This window comes from Felis catus, chromosome E3 (genome assembly GCF_018350175.1).
Source record: "Felis catus isolate Fca126 chromosome E3, F.catus_Fca126_mat1.0, whole genome shotgun sequence".
NCBI lineage: Eukaryota > Metazoa > Chordata > Mammalia > Carnivora > Felidae > Felis > Felis catus.
This window is the reverse complement of record NC_058383.1, coordinates 4,225,720-4,247,768: the sequence shown is the minus strand read 5'-3', so window position 1 is coordinate 4,247,768 and position 22,049 is coordinate 4,225,720. Positions and strand designations below refer to the sequence as shown.

General features: G+C 59.6%; 3 protein-coding genes across 8 annotated transcripts in view; 2 read left to right on the top strand and 1 right to left on the bottom strand.

Moving 5' to 3' along the window:
* Positions 1-12,877, top strand: part of FBXL18 (F-box and leucine rich repeat protein 18) — an 86,246-nt gene extending 73,369 nt beyond the window's left edge. Inside the window, exons 5-6 of the transcript XR_006590944.1 lie at positions 3,947-4,114; positions 7,303-12,877. The gene's annotated coding sequence lies outside the window, so the exon portion shown is untranslated. The remainder of the gene's footprint in view (positions 1-3,946; positions 4,115-7,302) is intronic.
* On the bottom strand, positions 8,665-11,992 carry LOC123382663. The gene is made up of 4 exons (XM_045048272.1): positions 11,985-11,992; positions 11,560-11,779; positions 9,846-10,927; positions 8,665-9,230 (listed from the first exon to the last, which is right to left on the bottom strand). Exons 1-4 carry the CDS (start codon positions 11,990-11,992, stop codon positions 8,951-8,953), a joined length of 1,590 nt encoding a protein of 529 aa, XP_044904207.1. The 3' UTR covers positions 8,665-8,950.
* A 32-nt stretch (positions 12,878-12,909) lies between the features above and the next one.
* The window catches only part of TNRC18 (trinucleotide repeat containing 18), an 88,659-nt gene continuing 79,519 nt past the window's right edge, over positions 12,910-22,049 (top strand). For 4 of the 6 annotated variants that reach the window (XM_045047423.1, XM_045047420.1, XM_045047421.1 and 1 more), the window contains exons 1-2: positions 14,497-14,893; positions 16,851-17,283. In XM_045047423.1, the coding sequence (XP_044903358.1) occupies positions 17,097-17,283 (187 nt within the window). In that variant the 5' untranslated portion in view covers positions 14,497-14,893; positions 16,851-17,096. Of the gene's footprint in view, positions 13,041-14,496; positions 14,894-16,850; positions 17,284-22,049 lie in introns of those variants that run through there. The other 2 variants (XM_045047425.1, XM_045047424.1) reach the window with 2 other exon arrangements.

The window sequence follows — 22,049 nt, the reverse complement described above, 5'->3', positions numbered from 1 at the left end:
TTTGTACCTCGTGTACAAAGATGCGGTCATTGCCAGAAGAGAACCGAAACCAGCCATGAATAATTCCTGTGCTTTCAACAAAAACACCAATAAAATACAAGTTTGAATAAGTACTACTCAACCTACCCAGGCGTGAAGGGGAAAAGAGATACCTAAACTCATCCAGGCTGGGCTCCTGTGGGCGGAGGTGCTGGGGCCTTGCTCCTTGTGGAGGCTGATGGGTCTTGGCTCATGAGTGGGAGGCCAGTCACCCGGGATGGGGGGACCTTGCCTGGCTCTCCCCCTCCCCCGGGCCCAGCACGACACCTGGGAGCCAGGCAGGCCCTGCTGAGAAGTCTCTAGACCTCAACACAGGCTATTCTTTGGGCCTGGGATGTCTGTCTCTGCCTTCTCCGCCTAGCGAACTTCTATTCATCCTTGAAAACCCTACCCACATTGCGTCACTTCATGTGTTCATTGGGTGGACGTTCGCTGAGCTCTGCTGGGTTGAACGTGGGGGAGAGAATGATAACAAGGCAGGGGGCCTCCGGTGTGGGCTGTGTTGTGGACTGAATGTGTCCCCCGAAGTTCATCTGTTGGGATCCTAACCCCCAATGTGATGATATCGGGAGGGGAGGCTTTGGGGAGGTGTTATTCCTGAAGGCAGAGCCCTCAGGAGTGGGATTAGTGTCCTCAAAAAAGAGGCCCCAGAGAGGCCTCTTGTCCCTTCGGCCGTGTGACCACACAGTGAGAAAACAGCCGTCTGTGAACCATGAAGCTGATTCTCCCCAAACACTTAGTCTGCTGAGGCCTTGATCTTGGACTTTCAGCCTCCAGAGCTGTGAGAGATACATGCCTGGTTGCTTGAGTGCCCGGCTTTTGTCACAGCAGCCCGAGCAGACTGACACGGGCCTCTAGGCTCCAAGGGGTGACTGACGAGTAGGAGACAGTTGTAAGAGGGGGGAAGGGGTCCTTGGGAGGAAACAGCACGGTCAGAAGGATCCGGGTTCGGGGCGCCTGGGTGGCTCAGTCGGTTGAGCGTCCAACTTCGGCTCAGGTCATGATCTCAGGGTTCGTGGCTTTGAGCCCCGCATCGGGCTCTGTGCTGACAGCTCAGACCCTGGAGCCTGCTTCGGATTCTGTGCCTCCCTCTCTCTTTGCCCCTCCCCACTTACGCTCTGTCTCTCTCTCTCAAAAATAAATAAACATTAAAAAAAAAAAAAAAAGACCCTTCTCATCACTGTTTCGCCACATAACCTCGGACAAGTCACCTCTCCCTCCTGGGCCTCCGTGTCTGCGTCACGACGAGACCCTCCCGGTCTAGTTGCCCAGCTATCTTGTGGGCAACGGGGGCCCAGCTCTGCTCTGCCAGGGCCCTTGCAGAGTGTGGGACACTCAGGAGGAGGGTTGCTCCTCCTGGCTGAGGGTTGCCTGGGCCCCCCGTGCCTCGCTCGGGGGGGCCCCTGGAGTCACGGCGGCTCTGGGTTGCAACCCCTCAGGTCAGGGCACCCGGAAGGGAATGTGTGCCGAGGGGATGGGGTGGTTTGCCAGCGCCGCCCCTCCAGCACGAGCCCCAGTCTCCCCCTCTGCCTCCTGGAGCGCTGGAGGACCCCGCTCCTTCTGAGGGAGCGGCCCCCCTTGTGTCCTGGTGATGGGATGGGGCAGGGGGCCAAGGGCCCAAGGTCGGTGCTGCGGGCTGAATCGTGTGCCCCGTGAAGACATCTGGAAGTGCTGACCTCTGGCAGCTCAGGATGTGGCCTTATTTGGAAATAGGGTCATTGCAGGTGTAATCAGTTAGATGCGGTCCCACTGGAGCACGGCAGGCCTTTAATCAAATATGACTGGTGTCCTTATAAGAGGAGAACGCCACGTGAAGACAGACCCAGAGGGAAGGCAGCCGTGTGACCGTGGCAGCAGTGGCTGGGGGGACCCGGACTCACGCCCAGGAGGGCCGAGGGGCGCCGGTCTCCCCCAGACGCGGGAGAGAGGCTTGGGGCAGACTGTCCACCACAGCCCGCAAGAAAGAATCAACCTTGTTGACACCTTGATTTTGAACTCCTGAACCGTAAGAGAATAAGCGTCTGGTGTCTAAAGCCACCCAGTGAGTAGCTATTGGTCGTGACAACGACAGGAGAGCCGTGCAGCTGGCTTCGGTCCTGTCCTGCTCAAGAAGCGTCGGGGCAGTGGCTTGGGGACTGGGCTGGCCACAGCCCAGCTGTGAAGCCATCCTTTCCTGAGCACCTGCCCGGTACCCCGCCATCACCAGCCTCCGGAGGGAGTGAGGTGGCGGTCACCCTGCCGCATGGGCTCCCAGGCCCCCTTGGCTATCAGAACACCTGCCGGTGTTCAGAAAGATGAGGGCATCGGTCACCATCTGCACACTCAGCATAGGCATGCACCCGCCCTCCCCTCTGATCCCGGGAAAGGAGTACATTAGCCCCATTTCACAGACAGGCAAACTGAGGCTCAGAGAGGGAAGCGGCTTTGCCAACATCGCAAATGGGTGGCTGGCTCCACAGTCCAGACCGTTTTCTTCTGTGGTCATTCAAGCACCCACCAAGGAGGGCGGCCGGGCGGCTGGGTGGGGGGGTGAATAGAACTGAGTTCCAGTCCCAGCTCAGCACCCCCGCGCGTGACCTGGGCCGTCACGGAGCTCCCAGGCCTCGCTCACATAGCTCTGAGGAGGCTCCTTTCTGCTCACACGTGTCGGCAGTGGATGCTGGCTGTGGGCGTGCCCTGAGCAGAGCCTTCTGTCCCCTGGAGAGACTACTGGGGGCCTCAGCATGTGGGTGGAGCTTCCTAAGTGCGTGGTGGCCTCGGGCAGTCCAGCTTCTCACCTGCTGGCTCAGGGTTCCACGTGAGCCTGGTGTCTCCTCTTCTGACCTCGCTCGGAAGCCACGTGGCGTCACTTGCGCGCATCTTGTTAGAGGACCACGCACCTGGAATGGGAGGAATGTCACGGTCGCGCTGGAGCAGGAAGACTCTGTGTGGCCATTGTCAGGGGTTATAGCGTGTCAGAACGGCCACTCGGGAAGGCCGGGCCCCGTGTCCCATAGTGTGGTATTTGATCATCCGGGACTGGAACGGTGGCCCGGGTGTGCTGGTGCGGGCAGGGTGTCGGGCGCCACAGAGAAAGCGGGGGAGGGGTCAACGGGCAAACTGAGGCTGAGACAGGGAAGTGACTTTGCAAATGTCACTCCTCAAGTAGGCGGCAGAGTCGGCAGAACCCAGGAGAGGGGGAGGGGAAGGGGAGGAGAAGGAGCACAAGGTCGGTGGCCGTTGGGACGCTGGGGTGACCTTCGGTGACGTTCTGCCTCGGGATAAATCTGTGCATCGGCCATCCCTCAGGTCTGATTCGTCCTTGCCCCTGGAGGAGAGCTCGTTGGGTAGAGGGCGCACTACAGTCTGCGTTCTGCCCGGCTCTAGTCCTGTTTCTATCAACTCTCACCACATCCCTTTGGGGAACTGCCTCTTTCTTGCTGCAGATCTGAGGTTGGCCATATCCCACCCCACAGACAAAGCCGGTGCTCCAAGGAGAGAGTAAGGCCAATGGCAAGGGAAGGAAAATGGAGGCGTTGGGGGAGAGTGAGGGGAGAGGTAGGGAGGGAGAAAGGGGGGCGCCTGGTCCATCCGTGCCTGCCGCTGTTCTATTTCTGGCCTTTCAAGCTGTGGACCCTAGTATTTTATTTAACATGGTCGGATACTGGGCACCTGGGGGTTCAGTTGTTAAGCATCTGTCTGGCTTGGGCTCAGGTCATGATCTCACGGTCCGTGAGTTCGAGCCCCGCGTCGGGTTCTGTGCTGACAGCTCAGAGCCTGGAGCCTGCTTCGGATTCTGTGTCTCCCTCTCTCTCTGCCCCTTTCCCCACTCACACTCTGTCTCTCTCCCTCTCTCAAAAATAAATAAACATCAAAAAAAAAAAAAAAAGGTTGGGTACCAAGTACTTACATCTGTTTCCTCCTCTAGACCGAGACCCTATCTGGTCTGGCCCCTGTGCTGCTCCGGGGCCCCCTGTTCCTCCTTGTCCTGTGCTCGCCACACTTAACGGTTCTTTGCTGACCAACTGTCCCACTCCCTGGACTGTGAGCTCCCTGCGGGCAGGACTCTGGGCCACCCTGTTTCCCACTTGACCGGGTGAGTACTTGTTAAACAAACTGGAGTGTGTGGCCCCAGGAAAACATTAACCACTAGAAGTGCAGGGACCGCCTGGGACAATCAGAGCACAATCTCCTTGAGGCTGGCAAACCAGGGACCAGCGGGCGGCCTACCAGAGTGTTTCATTTTGGTCAGCACAGTGTTAAAAATAGTGCCAAGGACAGAAACAAAGCAAACAACGATTAAAAACATTTGAAACGGGGGTGGGGGCGGGGGTGGCGCCTGGGTGGCTCAGTCGGTTGAGCATATGACTTCCCCTCAGGTCAGGATCTCGAGGTTCCTGAGTTCGAACCCTGCGTCGGGCTCTGTGCTGACAGCATGGAGCCTGCTTGGGATTCTCTCCCCCCCCCCCCGCTCCTCCCCCGCTCGTGCTCTTTCTCGAAATTAATAAACTTAAAAAAGAAAAAATCATTAAAAACAGGCAAACTTGCACGGACATTCCTCTGAAGATCTACAAATGGCTAATGAGCGCACAAAACGATGCTCACCACCCGTAATCATTAGGGAAATGCAAATCCAAACCACAGTGAGATACCACTGCACACCCGTTAGGATGGCGAGTTAAAAACCAAAAACACAACCTGCATATACGACGACAAGCGTTGGAGAGGACGCGAAGAACTCGGAACCCTGTGCGTTGTCGGTGGGAACGTAAGACGGCGCGTTCGCTATGGAAAACGCTACGGAGGTTCCTCCAAATAGCAAACATAAACATACCACATGATCCGTAATTCCTTTTCTGGGTTTACACCCCAAAGAACTAGAAGCGGGGACTCGAAGGGAAATTTGTTTGCAGCGGCACTGCTCGCAGGAGCCAAAAGGTGGAACCCACGTGTCCATCCGCAGATGAACGGATACACAAAATGTGGTCCTAGCCGTACAGTGGGGATATTATTCCTTAAAAAGGAAGGCAGTTCTGGCACCTGCTTCAACACGGACGAACCTCGAAGACATTATACTAAGTGAAATAAGCCAGACGCACAGGATTCCGCTTACGTGGGGCATTCAGGGGAGTCAAGTTCACAGAGACACAAAGCCGGAGGGTGGGTGCCAGGGGGGCTGGGGGAGGGGGTGGGAACTGCTTCATTCATGGGGATGGAGTTTCGGCTTGAGATGAAAAAGTTGCGGCGGTGGATGGTGGCGGCGGCTGCAGAGAAGGGGAATGGACTTAATGCCACCGAGCTCTGCGCTCATAAATCGTTAAGGTGGCAAACTTCATGCCATGTATATTTTACCACAAGTTTTGTGTATTTATTAGTTTGAGAGAGACAGAGTAGGAGTGAGGGGGCAGAGGGAGAGGGAGATGCAGACTCCAAAGCAGGCTCCAGGCTCTGAGCTGTCAGCACAGAGCCCGACGCGGGGCTCGAACTCACGGACTGCGAGATCATGACCTGAGCCAAAGTTGGACGCCTAACCAACGGAGCCACCCAGGCGCCCCCCAAATAAAATCTTAAAAAAAAAAGTTAACAGATAGGGAGATGTCCTGTTCCAGCTGTGGTGGACATCACCTGTGCTCACCTGTCTTTGGTTTTCCTCTCCTTCCTGGGCACGGGGGACGGTGGGGGCGGCCACCTTCCAGCACCATTGAGTTGGGTGTGGTCACGTGGGTGGGCAGCAGCGTGTAACATTTCTGGGCTCTGGCAATAAAACCCCAGTGCGGTGACCCTCCCTTCCCTGTGATTGTCTCAGATCGAGGTGAATTGAATCTAAGTGCTTGGGGGCCACATGGAGGTCAGCTGCCCTGGAGCATCGCCTAGGCTCAGAGCAAACAACCCGTCAGGGAGAATAGATTTGTATGCGTTGCGCTCAGCCTTTGAGATGGTGGGGATTTTTGTCACTGCGGGATAACCTACCTCGTTCTAACGGACACACCGGCTTGCCCCGCACCGCGGAAGATCTGGTACCCTTGGGGACCACTGGCCGGGACTGTGACAAATTGCCCTCTCTAGATGCTTTCTGACTTTTGCTCCTTTCTTTCGTGCCTGACTCCTGTGGGCACTTAAACGTGGGATGGTGTATAAGTGCGCTGGGGCCGCCGCGACAAAGGACCACAACGTGGGTGGCTGAAACAACCGAAATTCACGGTCTCTCAGTCCTGGAGGCCAGAAGCCCAAGGTCAAGGTGTGGGCAGAGTGGCTTCCTTTAGGGACTGTGAGGGCGTCTGGTTCAGGCCTCTCCCTTTGTCTCACGGATGGCCGGCCGTCTCTAGTCTTTTTAGCCTTCCCTCTGTATCTGTCTGTGACTCCTTATATAAGGGCCCGGGGAATACTGGATTAGGGGCCCACCCTACTCTAGGATGACCTCACCTTAACCACTTATATCTGCAAGGACACTGTTTCCAAACAAGGTCACGCTTTGAGGTACTGGGGCTAGGACCCGAACATAGGAATTTGGGGGGTAATCAACCCACAGCAGATGGCCCCCAACAGGAGGGCTGGATGGAGCCGGGCCAGGTGAGCAGGGTTGGAAAGGGGAGTGTGAGGGAGCACCAGGAACTTCCGGCAGAAGGAACTGAGTGAGCACGCCTTTCTGGCAGGGGTGGCTCTAGAAGATTCTTAAGAGACTCCCTGTGGCCACAGAAGGTGTGGGAGTGCACGCGTGTGTGTTGGGTGCTGCCTCCCACTCATCTCCAGGGTGGAGACAGGCCAACACACGCGGAGAAAGTGGAGAGAGGCAGGAAGGGGGCGCCTGTCAAGTTTGATCTTCAGGGTTTGTTTTCGACTTTATGCTGACTCTAGAAATGGATCCACATGGGGGTGGGGGCGAGAGAAAGGCAGAGAGGAGAGGGAAGCTTTCAAAGCTGTAGCCATGGGAAATGTTTTTATTTTCTGCTTGAAAGAAAATGCCAAAGAAGAATAAAAAAAAAAAAAAAAGGGAGGAGGGAGGTGAAGAGAGACCCAGTGTGTGTGTGTGTGTGTGTGTGTGTGTGTGTGTGTGTGCACGCAAGTGCGTGTAAAAAAGAGACAGAGATAGAGGTCCTGGGAGCCACTCCCAGGAGACCTGGGAAGAAGGTGCTGCTGTCCCCTCCCTGGAGATGCCACCAAGGGTCATGGAGCACCAGTGAGGAGCACGGAAGGCTGAGAGCTGGGCAGAAACCTGTTTGGCTTGCTTGTTGCTACCCAGACTGTGTGACCTTAGGAAGATCACCCCATATCTCTGGGTTGCAGGGACCCTTTGGACTAGTGTGTCTCTGACCCGGGCACAGACGCAGAGGACAGATGGCGTGTGCAAGCAGCAGCAAGAACACCTATTGGAGCACTCAGAGATTGGGGGGTGTGTCAGAAACCAGCAGACTCTGAGGGAGATGGGAATGATTCTCCAGGTGCGTCCTGAGCCAGAATCTACAGCAGGTATGGGGCACCCAAGGCCGGCTCTCCTGAACTCCCCACCCGGCCCCCTCCAACCCTGGAATGTGGAATGTGCTCCCTACCCCAGGTCAAAAGGACTCCCACCGACCTCTGACCTCTGTCGCCCGCCCCTGGGGGATTGATGAGGAAGGGCTGTAAAGGGGGCGGCAGGGTGGCTTAGCGTGGTTCCCTTGGTTCTCTGTTCTCGTAGCTGGTCAGTCAGGCCTGGGGCCCCCCATTTGTATCCCATCTCCTTGCCTGGCTTAGATGGCTGCCACTTCTTAGCCGTGGGAGTCGTCCCTTCTCCTTGGGGTTCTCATCTGTTAAATGGGCACTACGGTACCAAAGTCAGAGGGGCTGTCAAAGCTGGCATGACGCAGGGGCCAGTTTGCATCAAAAGAAATCTCCAAACTGGAAAAGAAGCAAACTGGGAGTTTTCTGCCACGGAAGGGGATGGGCGGGCCTGGGTCTGCAGGGGCAGAGCGGGTCAGGGTGGCAGGAGGGGACAGAGGTACCTCTGGGGTCAGGGCTGCGGTGGAAATTTGCTCCTGAGATCTGGACGCACACAGGCCCGCCGGGGAGGTGTCCGGGGGCGGGCTTCAGAGGCCCCAACACAGCTGGAGACTGGCAACCTAAGTGAACCCCTAAAGACCAGGCAGAAGGCAGCCCCCCCCCCCAGGGCTCTGACTCCCCTCCACACGCGCTGCCAAGCCCTCCATTAGTCACCCTGGCACTGACATACATAAATCCATTAGTCACACCCGCACAAACTTGCCTGCAGACTACACCCAGGCACACCCAGACAAAGGAGGCCCCCAAAGATGCCTTGTTCATCCTAGAACAGTGCCTAAAACAGTGTGGGCGCCCACGCAATTAATGGGCAGGCGGTCAGCCTCCCCCAAAGCAACCAGCACCCACAATAACCCCTGCCAACTAGGCGCTTCCAGCCCCCCCAGATAACCACCGCCCCCCAATCCAAACCTTCCCCCTACCCTCTGAGCACACAAGTACCACAATAACCGCCCACAAATGCCCTTGGCCATCCCTCTTCCGCCTCTCTCTGGAGGGGGGGGGGTGCGCGGCTGGCCCCGCGGCCCTCTCCCCACCGCTGTCCTCGGAGGGGTCTGAGCAGGAAAACCACTCCCCAAGGTCAGCAGAGCTCTTCAGCAGGCGGCCCCGGGAGCTGATTTATTGGCGGTTTATTTGGAGAAACGCTATCGCTCTCAGATTCCGGAGGGGGGGAAAAAACACGCTCGTGGTGGACTTTAACCTTGGGCTGAAACCGCAGAGCTTTGTTTTCGGAGACGCTTCCTGGGGCGCCGCAGCGGGGGCCGGGGCCGAGGCGGGGAGGCACGGCCGGAATGCGGCTGGGCAGCCTCATCCGCTCCCGGGCGGCGGGGCGAGCGCTCGCATTCCTCTGGGCCCTGCCGAAGTCCTCGCGATCCTTCCGAATGTGCTTCTAGAAATTCTAGGAAGGAGCGAAGCTCCCACAGTAAGATCGTTTCGGGCCGAGGTTTCCAAACCTTCCACCTCCGGCATCTGCCCCGGGCCGTTGCAGTTGTGTCACTGGCACGGTGAGGGGGAGGTGCCTACGAGGGGGTGAAGGCCTCCCCCTTTCTCGGCTGTCCCCACCGAAGTCCCGAGCAAAGAGCAAAGACCGTTTGGAGGTGATTGTCCCCGACCTGGCGCGCGGCCTGCTCTGCTCGGCTGATGCGAGGTACCCGCCAGAAGGCTTGTTCCCCGCCTCCCTGGCAAAGAGACAAACAATGCTGGTGACATTAAGACTTATTATCGTAAATTCACCTTCTCTGGGTCTGCCCTCCGGGTGCTCCGTGACTGCTCAGGTAGAAAGACCACCACCCCTACCAGGCTGCCACCAGCGCTCCACCAATTCCTGCTTTCCCGATGGTTCGGCTATAAACGCCAAAGCTGGTGGCGGATAGGGGTGCTGACTGGGAGGCAAAAAGTCCAGGGTATCCCTGGCATAAAGGGAGAAATGGGCTGGCGCGGGGTGGGGAGGTACATGAGCCCCTCTCCGGGCCCGGCTACCGCAGACACCCTGCTTGGTCCTCATCCCGCATGCACACACACACACACACACACACACACACACACACACACACAAGCCCACCTCCCCTATATCGTGCGCCTGCAGAGGACTCTTGAGGGCAGAACGATGGCGTGGGATTAAAGCAGGGTCTTCGGAGAGGAGCAGCTGGCTGAGATCTGAAAAGGCACTCTGATCCTAACCCTGGCATCACCCCTTAACGGTGCGGGAGTTGGGCTCAAGCAGGTGGCCGTGTGCCCATTCCAGCCTCAACGAACCTTCCTAGGAGTAAGTGCCTGGCCCCGGGTACCCCTACCCCAGGCGGAGATCCAGTGAGGCCCGGGCAGCCTCAGGGTCCAGCAACCGCGGGGATGGAAGGCGGTGGCACAGAACGGGGCGAGGCTGTTCCCTCTCTTTGGCGAATGGGGACGCTCCGGCCTTGACTCCCCGCGCCGCTCCAGGGAACCCCAGGCCATGGCGGGGAAAGCAGGGCACCCAATGCAGCCCGGGACGCCAGGGCGGCCAGGAGCACCGGCGTGTGAGCGACGGGAAGGAGGTCTCGCATGAAGATTTATGGCCGTATCCGGCCCCCTGTGCACCGAGCACGTCTCCGACCTCTCCGAGACAAACAGTGGAATGGAAGACCCGACCCGGCCGGGGAAAGCGGCCAGGGCCGGAGGCGGAGCCGAGACGCGCCGGGATCCTCCGAGCCGAGCCTGCTGCTTCAGCCCTGGCTCTGCCCACCCAGAGCTCTTGTCCCTGCCGCGTTCGGGCTTGGGCGCCGCGTCCTTGGTCTTCCTGGAGGGTCGGGACCCCTCTTGGCTGGGCTGGCTGAACCTCGGCTCGGCGCCGAATCGTGGCTGAGCCAGTCGCAGCACCAGAGGGATGGCGAGAATGGATGTCCCGGGCGCAGCCTCTCCGGGTTTTCGCGGTGCCCGGGCCCGGGAGCTCCCTGGTTGCCAGACCCGGGACCTGGAAAACTGGCGCTTTTAAGCCCCAGATCCGGCCAGGGCTTCCCGAGCCGGTGGCAGAGGCCGGCGAACGCTCGAGGTCCCTTTCACCAAGAAGCTGGCACAGCGAGGGAACTGAGGTCCCCACCGGGAAGGCGGTTTGGGGGAGACGGGTGGTGGTGGCTCGTATGTCTTCGCCTACGAAAGGATGCCCATTTTCTTCCCGGGAAGGGTAAGGGGAGAATGTATTCAGGCGGCCAGCAACACCAGGGTTCCAGAAAGAGTCGGGTTCAGCCTTGAAAAGAACAGAGTTGACCAAGGCGCGGGGCTGTGCCTCCACGACAAAGGCGCGGCCGAGGAGAACCGGACTCAAAGTTGGCCTGTCCTTTGGTTTTAAAACAAAGGGGAATAATTTTGTCAGTGGGGCCTCGTGCACGGAGCCGGAGGCCTAGAACACACAAAAGGCCTCGGCTCCGGCGGCCCAGGCTGGCCGTGGACAAGAGCGCGGGCCTGGGCAGGCTCTCCGGGAACTGAGGTTCAAGTTGCGAGGAGGTCCCCCCTCCAGCCGATTTTCCGCCCAGTCAGTACAAAACACACACACACACACACACACACACACACACACACACACACACACTGCGTCAACACACTTTTTGGCCAAGGATCCCGCCGGGTAAACACAAGTATGTGGCGGGGGGGGGGGGGGGGGGGAGAAGGGGGAGGCGGAAGATGGCGGCCAGACCCTGGCGGACCGCGGACCGGGCGCCTCCTACCCGCCCCGCGCAGGGCGCCCGGCCGGGCTTTGACGTCTCAGTGTGGTCCGCCGGAGAGGGCAGGGTGCTTCCGCAGACCCCGAAGCTTGGCAAGGGATTCCCCAGAGGTGCCCGACGACCGGCGGCGGGGGTCTGCGAAGGAGCCCGGCTGCGCCCACCACTCGGCCTGGGATCCGTCCCCACCCCCCCCCCCGCCCCAAGATGGCTCCCGGCCGCTGTTTACCCAGCGACTGCGGGGGCGCCGGGGCGCGGGGCCCGGCGGGCGGGGGCGAGGGGGCGAGGGGGCGGCAAGGACTAGGGCGCGCACCGATCGGCCGGGGCGGGCGGCTCCTCGGCGGGGCCCGCTGCGCCCCCACGAACGCCGCGCTCGGAGAGCCGGCGCTGGCAGGCCGTCCTGCGCACCCCGCGGCCAGGACCCGGGAGCAGCTGCCTCCGTGTCCCTAGGCCCGGCGCCCGGCCGGGCTCCGGAGGCGACCCGCGCGGCCGCGGGTGTGAGTGTGTGCCGGGAGGGCGGCGCGACGAGGGGGCTGGGGCCCACAAAGGCCCAGGAGGAGGGGGCAGGCGGAGGGGGGGGGAGGTCTCGCCTGCCCCGAACCTCGACCCTAATGAAATGCAGGCTCGGATCGCCACGCAGAGAAAGGCACATACTTGGAAAATGCAAACGCCATTGGCAAATGCAGGGCAAACAGGCAGAATTTTTATTAGCAACTAAATGATTTATGGCACACATACCCCGCCATCACAATTACGGCGTCTTGGAGCATCCAGGGGTGAAAACATTAAACATTTATAAAAATCGGCTTTGTTTTTTTCCGCCCCTCAAGTCCTTTGTATTCCCCACCTCAACTTTCTCAAGATATATTTTGCTTGAGCTATACGAAGATTAAAACAAAACAAAACATTCCAGATCAAGGGCGGGGATAATGGGGTGGGGGATCAAGGTCTGGGCTCCGAATATTGGAGGGCAACCAGGGGGGTGGGGAAACGATGGGGGCTCAGGCGTGGGAGGGCTTATTAGGGACCCACAAAGGCTTTCGGATAAGGTTCAAGGATGCTAGGCGCCTACCCGGGCTGCGCCCCCACGCACAGCCCCTTCCCCCTGCCTTGGCTTCTAGCAGCCCCGCGCAGCTCAACTGCATTTATTTCTGCAGTCAACCCCCTCCCCCAAGGCACACAAGACACAATACCTCCTTTCTCTAACCCCCCTCTCCTCTCCGTCTTTGCTCCTGGCCGTTCCGGGGCCGCACCGGCAACCTCCCGCCGCCCCGGCCGCCACTGAGACCTTCGCGCGGACACCGCCGCTGTTCCCCTCGGCTCCGGCTATTTTCGTTCCTTTCTTTACTTCTCACTCCTCCCTCCTCCCCCTGCGGAGCTCCAGCTTCCAAAAGAGGGCAGCCTCGAAACCAGCGCAGAGGCTCCTGCAGGGCAACTTGAAACTGCCCTCAAGAGGCTGAACTTTTTTCCTCAAATTTATACTGGAATTAAATTAGACACCCCCAGTTCGCTTTCTCCAAGCCTACCCCTCCCCGTCCGTTTTCTTCTAAAAGTGGAGAAAAGAAAATAGAACGGACGGGCGCCAACTAGCTCATTTTCCCCCCTCCAGAAAAGTTGCTTAAAAATGGATTTAAAAAAAAAAAAAAAAAAAACACCAGCGATGCGAAAACGCTGAGTCCGCAGCGCAGGGCGAAAGAGCGGGCTTCTCTTGTTTTAATTAAAATCTAATCACCGCGGTTGCTCTCCGAGGCAGGATCGGCAAGGATTTCTGCCCCTCCAAGCTTCCATTTGAGGGTACGTAATGCCCAGCCGGGCATGGGTCCCTGCGGGGCTGCAGAGAGAGGGTGCGGGGCCCCCAGAGCGGCCCCTCCGACCGCGTCCGCAGTCCTTGCGCCCGCAGCCAAGTAGGTTGCCGCGGGCAGCTCCCGGCGACTCCACTCAGAAAGGATTTTGCTGAAAGCGCAAAATAAAAGTACAAAGTCTGGGGGATTGGTGCTCCCCTCCCCCTTCGGCCGCCGCGGCCAGCCAAGCACTTTTTGGGCTTGGCTTCTGCTTCCTCTGAGCTCAACAGATTTTTTTTTTCCCGGTCTCGCCCTCCCTGGAGGGGGCGCGGCGGATGGAAGGCGAGAGAGGCCCCCAGCCAAGAGGTTTTTAATATTACACTTTAATAGGTTTCAGAAGGCCCCGTGGAGAAATGCTAATAGGCTGAAATGTCAGAATCGAGAGGGAGTCAGTTCGCGCTCAGCCGATCTAATCCTTTTTTCTGCTCTGATTTTTTTTTTGGGGGGGAGGGGTGGGGAGAGCCCACGCAAAGAAAGGCTTTGGGGAAGGGCGCGCGGTGCAAAGCGCCACAGCCCCGGCCGGGGCCGAGCGGGGGGTGCGCCCTGGCCCGCGTTTCTATAGGAACCCCTTTTAGAAGATTAGAGACTCACCCGCTACCCGCCGCCGCGGCCTCTCCAAAATATTAATCAGTAACCATCTGACACAGGGTTTCAGGGAGGGACCCGCAGGCCGGGGCTAGGAAAACGGCCTTCACGCCTGCCCATCCCACCCAACCGCGCTGCTGGGGGAAAAGGAATGAATCGCTGCTTTGTTTTAAAAGGGGGAGTAAAAAAGGGAAAAAGCAGCCCTTGTCTGTTTTGGCGTCTCCACCGCGCATTCTAGAAGGCGCGCCCCAGGGGAGGTAGGGGGCCGGGGCCCGGGCGCGGGGTGCTGCCCGCCGGGCCCCAGACCCTTCCCGGCTCGCTCGGCTTGTCACCTCCTCCTGCGAGCAGGAAGCTGACAGGCGGCCCATTAAACCGCGCCTTGCAAAGCCCTGGATTGCGGCGACAACCATCTTCCTCTATTTTGATCACTCAGCCTAGACGCCGGGGGAGGGGGTAGGAAGAGGGAGGAGAGGGAGGAAGGGGGGGGTTCGAGCTGGTGGAGGGGGAGGGCTGCCTAGAAACGGCCGGGAAAAATTCTCACCACCAGTTTTGATCATTCAGCCCCGCCGTGGGGAGCCTGGAAACTGCTGGAGCCCCTAGGTCCGTAATTGGTTTTATAGGAATGGCTGAGGGCCAAGGTGTTTACATGCGTGTGATTGGCGGTACGCGCGGCCAATGGATGGCGGCCGGGGGCTGGCCTGGGGGGGGGAGGCGGGCGCCCGGGAACAATGCGTGTTTCTTCGCTGGAGAGTACTCCCCTCCCCCAGCTGCCCCCTCCCCCCTCCCCCCTCCCTCTGGCTTTTTTTTTTTTTTTTTTTTTTTTTTTTAGATCCAGCGAGAGGAACTTGAAAGGGGGGTTGTGTAATGTACCTTTTCCAATCCCGGGCTGTATATGGAGATTTGGGATTCTTTAAACCGGCGCTACCTGGATTTTATTAAAAAGCGGGGAGCTCGGCGGGAGGAAAGCTGGCTTTTCCGGGGGCTGCGGGAGCCGGGCCGCGGGAGGGCGGAGGAGTTGGCGCGCCGAGCGCTCGGCCCGGGGAGCGGTTTTCTACCAAAAAAAGGAAAGGCGGGCAAAAAGTGTGAGGCGGCTGCGGGTGGCGAAGGGGAGCAGCAGCCGCGGGATGGCGGGCAGCACGGGCGCCTAGCCGCGCCGGGAGCCGGGGCCACCACCGGAGTCGCCGTCGCCGGAGCCCAGAGCCGGGAGCCCCGCCGCGCCAGGTACGCTGCCGGGCCGCCCGTCCGTCCCTGGCCGGGCGCAAAGGTCTCCAAACTTCTTCATCTGACCCCCCACCCCGCCTCACCCTCGGGGTGCTCGGGAGGATCCCCGCAGCTCTGCGGTCCCCGATTACGGGATCGGGGACCCGCATCGGCGAGGTGGGGGCGCCCTGGGATGGGTGGGGGCGGGTCGCTGTGCCTCGGGCGCCCACCTGAGCCCTCAGCCCCGTTCCAGCCCGCCCAGCCGGGCTGAGGGGCGTCGGTTCCCTTCTCGGTTCCCGGCAGGCGGCGGGGGAGCCAGGGACGCCGAGACGTTTTCGATTATAGGCTGTTTTTAATTAAAAGCCGGAATTCAGCCATTTTAACTGCATTTAAGTGGGGGAGAAAAGTAGAGAGAACGCAGCGGAGCCCACAGATGGCCGAGCCAGCTTCTTTACCAGAGCGAGGGTGTTCCAGGGGCCTTCACCTCGACTTCCCCGAAGTGGGGCGTTGGGGCATGCTCCGAAGCTCTAGCTTTTAAAAGAAAGCTGCACAAAGAGCATTTAAAAAAAAATCACGGAAAGCTCATCGCCTCCTTAAGACATGTATCCTCGGATGTGGCGATCTTAGATTTTTCCAAAGTAAACGCGGATCTGGTAACCAGAGCCTGATGGGAGTGAGCGAGGGAGGGAGGGAAGAGGGTGTTTGTAACCAAAACCGGGTTAAAATAAGCACCCTTAGCAAAGTTGGGGAGGGAGGCTGGAGAAGGAGGCCGGGAGGTCAGCGGCTGAGGGGGTCTGCAGTTCGGGGGGCTGGGCGCCGGTCGCAGGGCGGGCACCCGGGAGCCGGTGGCTTTGGCGTGGATCGGTGGCTCTAGGAAACGCCCGGGCCTCTCGGAATCAGGAATCTGAGCTGCTGCGGGCAGACGGAGAGCGAGGGCAGGGTTGGCTCCAAGACCCCCTCCCGCCCCCATGGGAATCGGCAAACGACAAATCTTTTAAACAAACAGCTTTAAACTGGAACTACAGGGGGATTTACCCAACGCTGGGGGAGGCGCCCCTTGGTCGGCCCGCGCTGCAAAGGTTTTCTTTGTAGGTTATTTTTGGGTTGGGGGGGGAGCTAGGGTAGGAGCAAGACCCTTCAGCCCCCTGCTTACCCTCTGACCGCCCCCCTCCCCCCAAATCCCCCGCGCCAGGCCACGTCCTAGGGCCGCAGGATTCCCAGGCCAAGGCGCTGGAAAATGAAACCAAAGCTTGTTTTGAAGGATTCTTTCCAGTGCTCGGGCGAGAATGCCACGTCTCGGGTCCTCAGACTCAGACTCTGCGACTCACAGTCGCCCGAGGGGGGCGGCGGGAGGAGGCACGAGCCTCTTTAAAAATAATAAACCAGCTTTGCATCTTCTCTCCTGGAAAAAAAAACGAAAAAACCCGAAAAAACAAAAGACAACACTAATTCGCGGCTCAGGGCGAATTTAGGGAAATCAGACTCAAAAAGGCAGGCCAGGGGCCAAAAAGGTTAAATATTAAACTTTCCGGATCAGATAGTGACCCAGTGTTTAGGGAGACATTTCGAACTGCTCATGGAAAGGTTTCACGGTTTGAAACCCCGGAGCATGTGACGCCCAGGAATCAGTCCCACTCGGGAGGTTTGTATTTATGCCGCCCGGGCGCGGCCGAGGGGCCTTCCCCGGTTTCGGGAGGACCCGTAAGCCGCCAAGCCAGTTTAGGCTGGGGCGCAGCGCGCCACCGGCCACTTTCCGAGCCGGGTCCCCGGGAACCGCGGCCGCCGGAGCAGGGAGCGTGGATTTTTACTTTTTATGGAGGACGGGTTACCCCCGATTTTATTTCTGGCCACCAGATCCGCATTCCCCGACCCCGAACGGCAAGACGACTTTCTGAAACTTTGTTGTCTTTTCCCCCCCTTCCCTTTTCCTTTTTCCCCCTTCTGTTTCTTCCGCGGCCCGTGTCCTTTCCCCGCCAAGACGCCGTGTGCGCCGCCTCGCGCAGCTCCGCCTGGCCGCCCGGAGGGGCCCCACCGCCGGCCGCCCGTGCGCCCCGGGCCGCGGGCCCGCAGCCGAGCGCAAACCCCGCTGGCCGCCGCCGCCATGCACGCCGCGGAGCCCCCGCCGCCCGAGGACTCTGGGACTACGCCGAGGCCGAACTTTTAGGTCCCACTGAGCGAGGCCCGCGGGCCGGGTGGGGGGCTGGCTGCGGCACTCCCGCGGAGGATGGATGGCCGAGACTTCGGGCCCCCGCGGTCCGTGCACGGCCCCCCGCCGCCGCTGCTGTCCGGCCTGGCTATGGACAGCCACCGCGTGGGCACTACTGCGGCCGGACGCCTGCCCGCTTCTGGCTTGCCCGGCCCGTTGCCGCCCGGGAAGTACATGGCTGGCCTCAATCTCCACCCGCACCCGGGTAAGTGCCTTGCGCCGTGGCTGCCCCCTCCTGCCCCCCCCCCCACCCCGGGATCTTGGGGAGGGAGGCCCGGGAAAACTGTTCGGCCTGTTTCTTGGCGTTCTTGGGACGCGGCACGTCTCTTTCCCTGGGCGGGTCCACGGGGGTGCGGGCAGGCTCAGCTCCCAGGGCAGGGAGACCCCCGGGCCCGGGACGGAGGCCATTCCCGAGGCCCCGGCGGAGAGGGTGCGCGGCTCGGCTGCTTTCCCCCGTGAGCCATGCCCTCCCGAAGCATATGCGTCTGCCGAAACCGGAGCCTCCGGGGGCGATTCCGACTCCCGGGCCCCTGCTGCTCCGGGCCAGCCTGGGGTTTTCAAAACCTGGGCGAGAAAAGAACAAGCCCGCTCCACACCCTTTGAGACGTCCGTTCCCCGAGCTCGAATCCTTTTCTTGGCAAACGCCCTTGCCCGGCGCCCGTGGGCCGTTCTAGTCCCTCCACTCGCAGCGTGCGGGGTTTCCGTCCCGCCCCGGCGTCGGAGGCTGCGGGGAGAACGGAGACCACGGCCTCGGGCCGGCGGGGACCGTCTCGCCACCTCTCGGCCCCCGGGAGGAGAGCGGCGGCCCCGGGACTCACACCCCGGTAGGAGGGCAGCGACTGCGGCCCCAGGAGCCCCTTGTTCTCCGGCGGGAAGGCGGGCGCGCGGCGCGGTGGGGCGCAGAGACTGGGCCGCCGCCATCCCGAAGCTCGGGGAAGGAAGCGGCGTGCGAGCGGATCTGGCCGGGCACGAGCGGCGGAGGGAAAACCTTGGGCCTGACATCGAACCTCGGGAGAAGGTGGCCGAGAGGGCCCCGGAGGCCTCTGCCGTTTCCCGAGAGGGGCCGCTGAGGCTCGGTGGGGACGGCCCCCGGGCGGGAGAAGCTCGTCCTGGGCCGGCCGCGGCCGCTGCAGTCCAGCCGGGTGGGAAGGGAGGCGAGGGGCACCTCCAGACCTGCCGCCGGCCGCCGAAGGACACCCGCTCCCTCCTCCCCGGCTGCCTCCAGCTGCTTTGCTTGGCGTCCTACGCTTCACTTGAAAAAAGGCCACCTCTCCCACTCCGGAGTGTAGTCTGGGACTCTTGCGATTTCTCGGGGAGCCGCCACTCTCCCCTCGGCCTTGGAAGGGACTCCTCCGGCCGCAGTGGCCGCCTTGGCCCTGTCCCACCGACCCTGCCCGCTCGACCGAGGCCGCGCTGGCCGGTTTTGCCTGTGTCTTTGATTTTTTTTACGGAACTTTTCAGGAACCGGAGTCCCGGGGCTCAGAGGGACAAAGGGCCTTTGTGAGGCGCCGGGCAGGGGAGGGGCACACGCGGGGGCCGCGAACCCGGGCATCCCTGCCCGCCGGGGTGCGAGGACTGGGTCTTGGCTTGGGGGCTCGTGCCCATGTCCCCCCTGGAGCTGAGGCCGCATTCTGCCCAGGGGGCCGTGACCAGGGCTATGGTTTTCTCTACCGTGGTGCCAGGATCCCAGGGAGGGGTTAGGGGCTGCCCGCGGTACAAAGGGCAGCGTGGCCATCACCTTTTGCCCGCCCTGAGGCCAGGGTAATTTTTGTGTTTGCCTCTCTTTTGAATTCATCCCTTCACTTAGTTCGCCCCAGGGTCGTGGCGGCATCCCTCGGTCTGGGAGTCAGACCCTGGGTCTTCCTGGCTGGGGGTGCCTTCCCTGGTCTCTGTGTCCCCCCCCCCCCCCCCCCCAGCCAGGGAGAAGGCGTCCCATCTCCAGCCTGGTTCCTGCCTGACAGAGCCATGTGCCCTAATGAGAAGCAGTGAAAACAGCTACTACTCAAGGGGGTGCCTCTGGCAGCCTGCAGTGTGCCAGGGCCCAGCGGGCAGACTAACGCCCATTAGCTAGATGGGGAGGCTGAGGCTGGATAGGCGAAGAACCTTCACAGCGGCCGGCAGGACAAGGAAGTCCAGCTGGAGGTGGCCGCAGAGGCCTGTCTTCTGAGCCTCCTGCTTTCGAAGCCGTCTGCCTCCTGCATGCTTGGTAGCTGAGGTCATGGAGGAAATAGGAAGCAGGCTTGGAAAGTGCTGCTGTGGCCATGCTCACCTGGGAAGGAAGGGTTGCGGTGGGGGGCAAGCTGGCGCTGTCCCTCGCTGCCTCCACCTTGAGTGGCCTCAGGGAGACCCTGGACCCTAGGCCAACGCCCAGAGCCCAACCCAGTGCTAATCCTATTAGCCAGGAGGTAGAGAGCTGTTTCCCATTCACTGCTCGGGTGGGGTGGATTACAGATTCCTCAACCCAGCCCCCCTCCCCCTCTTTCTTTGCTGGGTGCAGGTGCTAAGTTTTCTCTTTCAGGCGCTTCTCCTACTTGGCTGTCAGCTTCTTAGGTCTGGCCAGCGTTATCAGCCCTATCTTTATTTGTTTGTTTTTGTTCTGGGAAGCCAGGAGAGGCTGAGCCATTTGCCCTGGGTCACACAGCGAGGCAGTGTGAGACCGGATTACCTCCGACCCCTTCCTAGTCTGCTCTCCAGAGTGGGTAGGGGAGCCTGTGAATCTACCAGAGCTGCTCCTCTGGGAGACTCTGGGAGAACTCCTGGCCGGAGGGGGACCCTGGCTAGGGCTGGGCTGTGGCCACCCCATCAAGGCAGGTGTTGACAGGGCACTGTGGTGAGTGAGGATCCCCGGGGTGGGGGTGGGGGGGATGCCTTTCTGCATCCTTGGTCTAGGCTGAGGGCTTTGGCTCTTTCCTGTGCAGAAAAAGAGGCAAATAAAGAAAAAATGGGGTTTGGTTGGCCATTACCTTGCGGGTAACCTTGAGTATTGTTATACAGAGTGAGCTCTTAAATGTTCTCAGCAGTCAGTGAAATGGACAAGTAAGTGACAAGCATCTGGTAGGCTCCCCTCTTCAGTTCTGGGGCTGGGAGCCCTGGACCCAGCCCTCCTCGGGCTGCAATTAAAGACCTATTAGCAGGATTTTGTACTTGGATGTTTATTCTCCCTGCCCCCACTCCCTGGGCTGGCTGGGCCCCGCAGGATACATGAATGGGGGGTGGAACCCAAGGATCAGGACCAGGAGGCCATGCACTTTGGACTGGCCAGTGGACAATAGGGGGCCACGGGCCTTCTCCAGGGTCCATCAGCTCTATCTCTGGAATCCAGCCCGTCGGCCTACTGGGATTGATTTAAAGAGATTAATCAGTGGGACTGGCCGGTGGAGTGATACGATCCAAAGATAAAGGAGATTTGCTGGGTGCTTCCTCCTCTCTGAGGCCTGGGGCAGGTTCTGGACTCTGGATGGGGGGCGGCAGGGGGCTCCTGGGCTCCCTGACTCTCCGAGCCTACTGGTTCCTTAGCTGTCAACCCAAACACTTCCTTTCTTCACTTGTTCATTTACTCGGCAAGCCATTTCCAAGCGTCTCTTGCGCGCCAGGCACTGCTCTGGCTCTGGGAATCCAGCGATGGCCAGACGCAAATCTTTGCCCTCATCGGAGTCCCATTGTAGTGTGGGGGCCAGGCAGTAGTCGCACACACACAGATCGTCGAAGGAAATCGTTTCAAATAGAGATACAGGCTGCGAAGGAAAGAGAATGCCCAGGGTCTGTTTGGGCTGGAGTGAGGGGCTCCCAGGAGTGAGGGACTAGGAGAGGGGAGAGTGACTGCAGCTGCGGGGAGGGGAGAGGGGGACCCTGCAGGTCCCTGAAGGCCAGTAATGAGGTCTTGGAATTTCACACTGAGGAATGAGAAGGCAGTGGAAGGTTTTAAACGGAGAGGGTGATTCAAAGTGAGGGACGTTTTACAGAACTGGTCTGGACTCTCTTTTTCTTTCTTTCTTCTTTTAAATGTTTTTATTTGTTTTTGAGAGAGAGACAGACACAGAAAATGAGAACAAGTTGGGGGGGGGGGTGCAGAGACAGAGGGAGACACAGAGTCTGAAGCAGGCCCCAGGGTCTGAGCTGTCAGCACAGAGCTCCAGGCAGGGCTCGAACTCATGAGCTTGAGCTTCGAGATCATGACCTGAGCCCAAGTCAGAGGCTTAAAGGACTGAGCCACCCAGGTGTCCCGGAACTGGTGTGGACTCTTAAAAAATGTCAATGGCGTGCCAAGACAGAGGAAGGCCGAGAACAGTTCCTGATTAAAAGACTAAAAAAATGTGACCGCAGAAGGCGATGTATGGCCCGCGATTGGATCTTGGATTGGGGAAGAAATTGCTCTAAAGTACATCATGGGTGCAATTGATGAAATTGGAATATGGGCTGTAGATTAGCTGATAGTGTCAAATCAATATTAGGTTTCATGAAGCTGATAACTGGACCGTGGTTATGTAAGAGAATGCCCTTGTGCTTTGGAAGTAAGAACACTGAAATATCTAGGGACAGGGGACATGATGGCCACAACTTACTCTCAGGAATGGCTCAGGAAGAGACAAATTTATAGACGTATGGGAGACACCCATAAATCGCTGAGCCCGAGTTACATACAGGGTGAGAAAGTTCACAATGGCTGGACCTGGGGAAGGTCGTATGGCAGGTCATTGTACTATTTCAAACTTTCCCCCGAGTTTGAAATGATTTCAAAATAAGCATTTAGCAAAATTGGTCTGGGCTGCCAGCTGGAGACTGTGTGGTGGGTAGTCCGTGGCAAGGAGGCTGTTAGGGAGGTGATAGTGACCAGGGAGGGAGGCTGGAGGCGGCCAGGGTTTGGGGCTTTGGTGGAGGTCAGGCTACAAGGAAGACGCATGGAGGGGAAGAGAAGGAGGACGAAGCTGGCTGGATTTTTGGGAGGTGCTGCTTGTGGAGGAATGGGGAGGA